Below are 321 nucleotides of genomic sequence, written 5' to 3'. Positions count from 1 at the left end.
AAAAAAGCAGTATTGTATAAGTACTCCATACGCGAATAGAAAACATGCACTGTGTTCAAAAGTATGTTATATCCGATAAAAAAAGAGCAAGTGTGCTAGACCCATGGGTGCATTATTATTAGCAATCACTGTACTTGAGAAGCATCTGCCACGAACTGATGACAACAATTGATACAGTATAGTCGGACCTGCATTTGAAGACTAAACACCAGGAAGTATCTTCATAATGGAAGCAGCAGCAGCAGCATCTCTTACGTGTGAGTTCCAAGAATCAGTCGGTGACTCGAGTATTCCTTCCCATCATGCCTGAAGTTATAACAT

The 321-nt window shown here is 39.9% G+C and overlaps 1 protein-coding gene across 1 annotated transcript in view; it reads left to right on the top strand.

Moving 5' to 3' along the window:
- The first annotated feature begins 226 nt into the window (after positions 1-226).
- Positions 227-321, top strand: part of LOC135804926 (histone-lysine N-trimethyltransferase SMYD5-like) — a 6,573-nt gene continuing 6,478 nt past the window's right edge. Inside the window, exon 1 of the mRNA XM_065318907.1 lies at positions 227-274. Coding sequence (XP_065174979.1) covers positions 227-274 — 48 coding nt within the window. The remainder of the gene's footprint in view (positions 275-321) is intronic.

Source organism: Sycon ciliatum, chromosome 1 (assembly GCF_964019385.1).
Source record: "Sycon ciliatum chromosome 1, ocSycCili1.1, whole genome shotgun sequence".
Taxonomy (NCBI): domain Eukaryota; kingdom Metazoa; phylum Porifera; class Calcarea; order Leucosolenida; family Sycettidae; genus Sycon; species Sycon ciliatum.
This window is presented reverse-complemented; position numbering and strand designations above follow the sequence as displayed.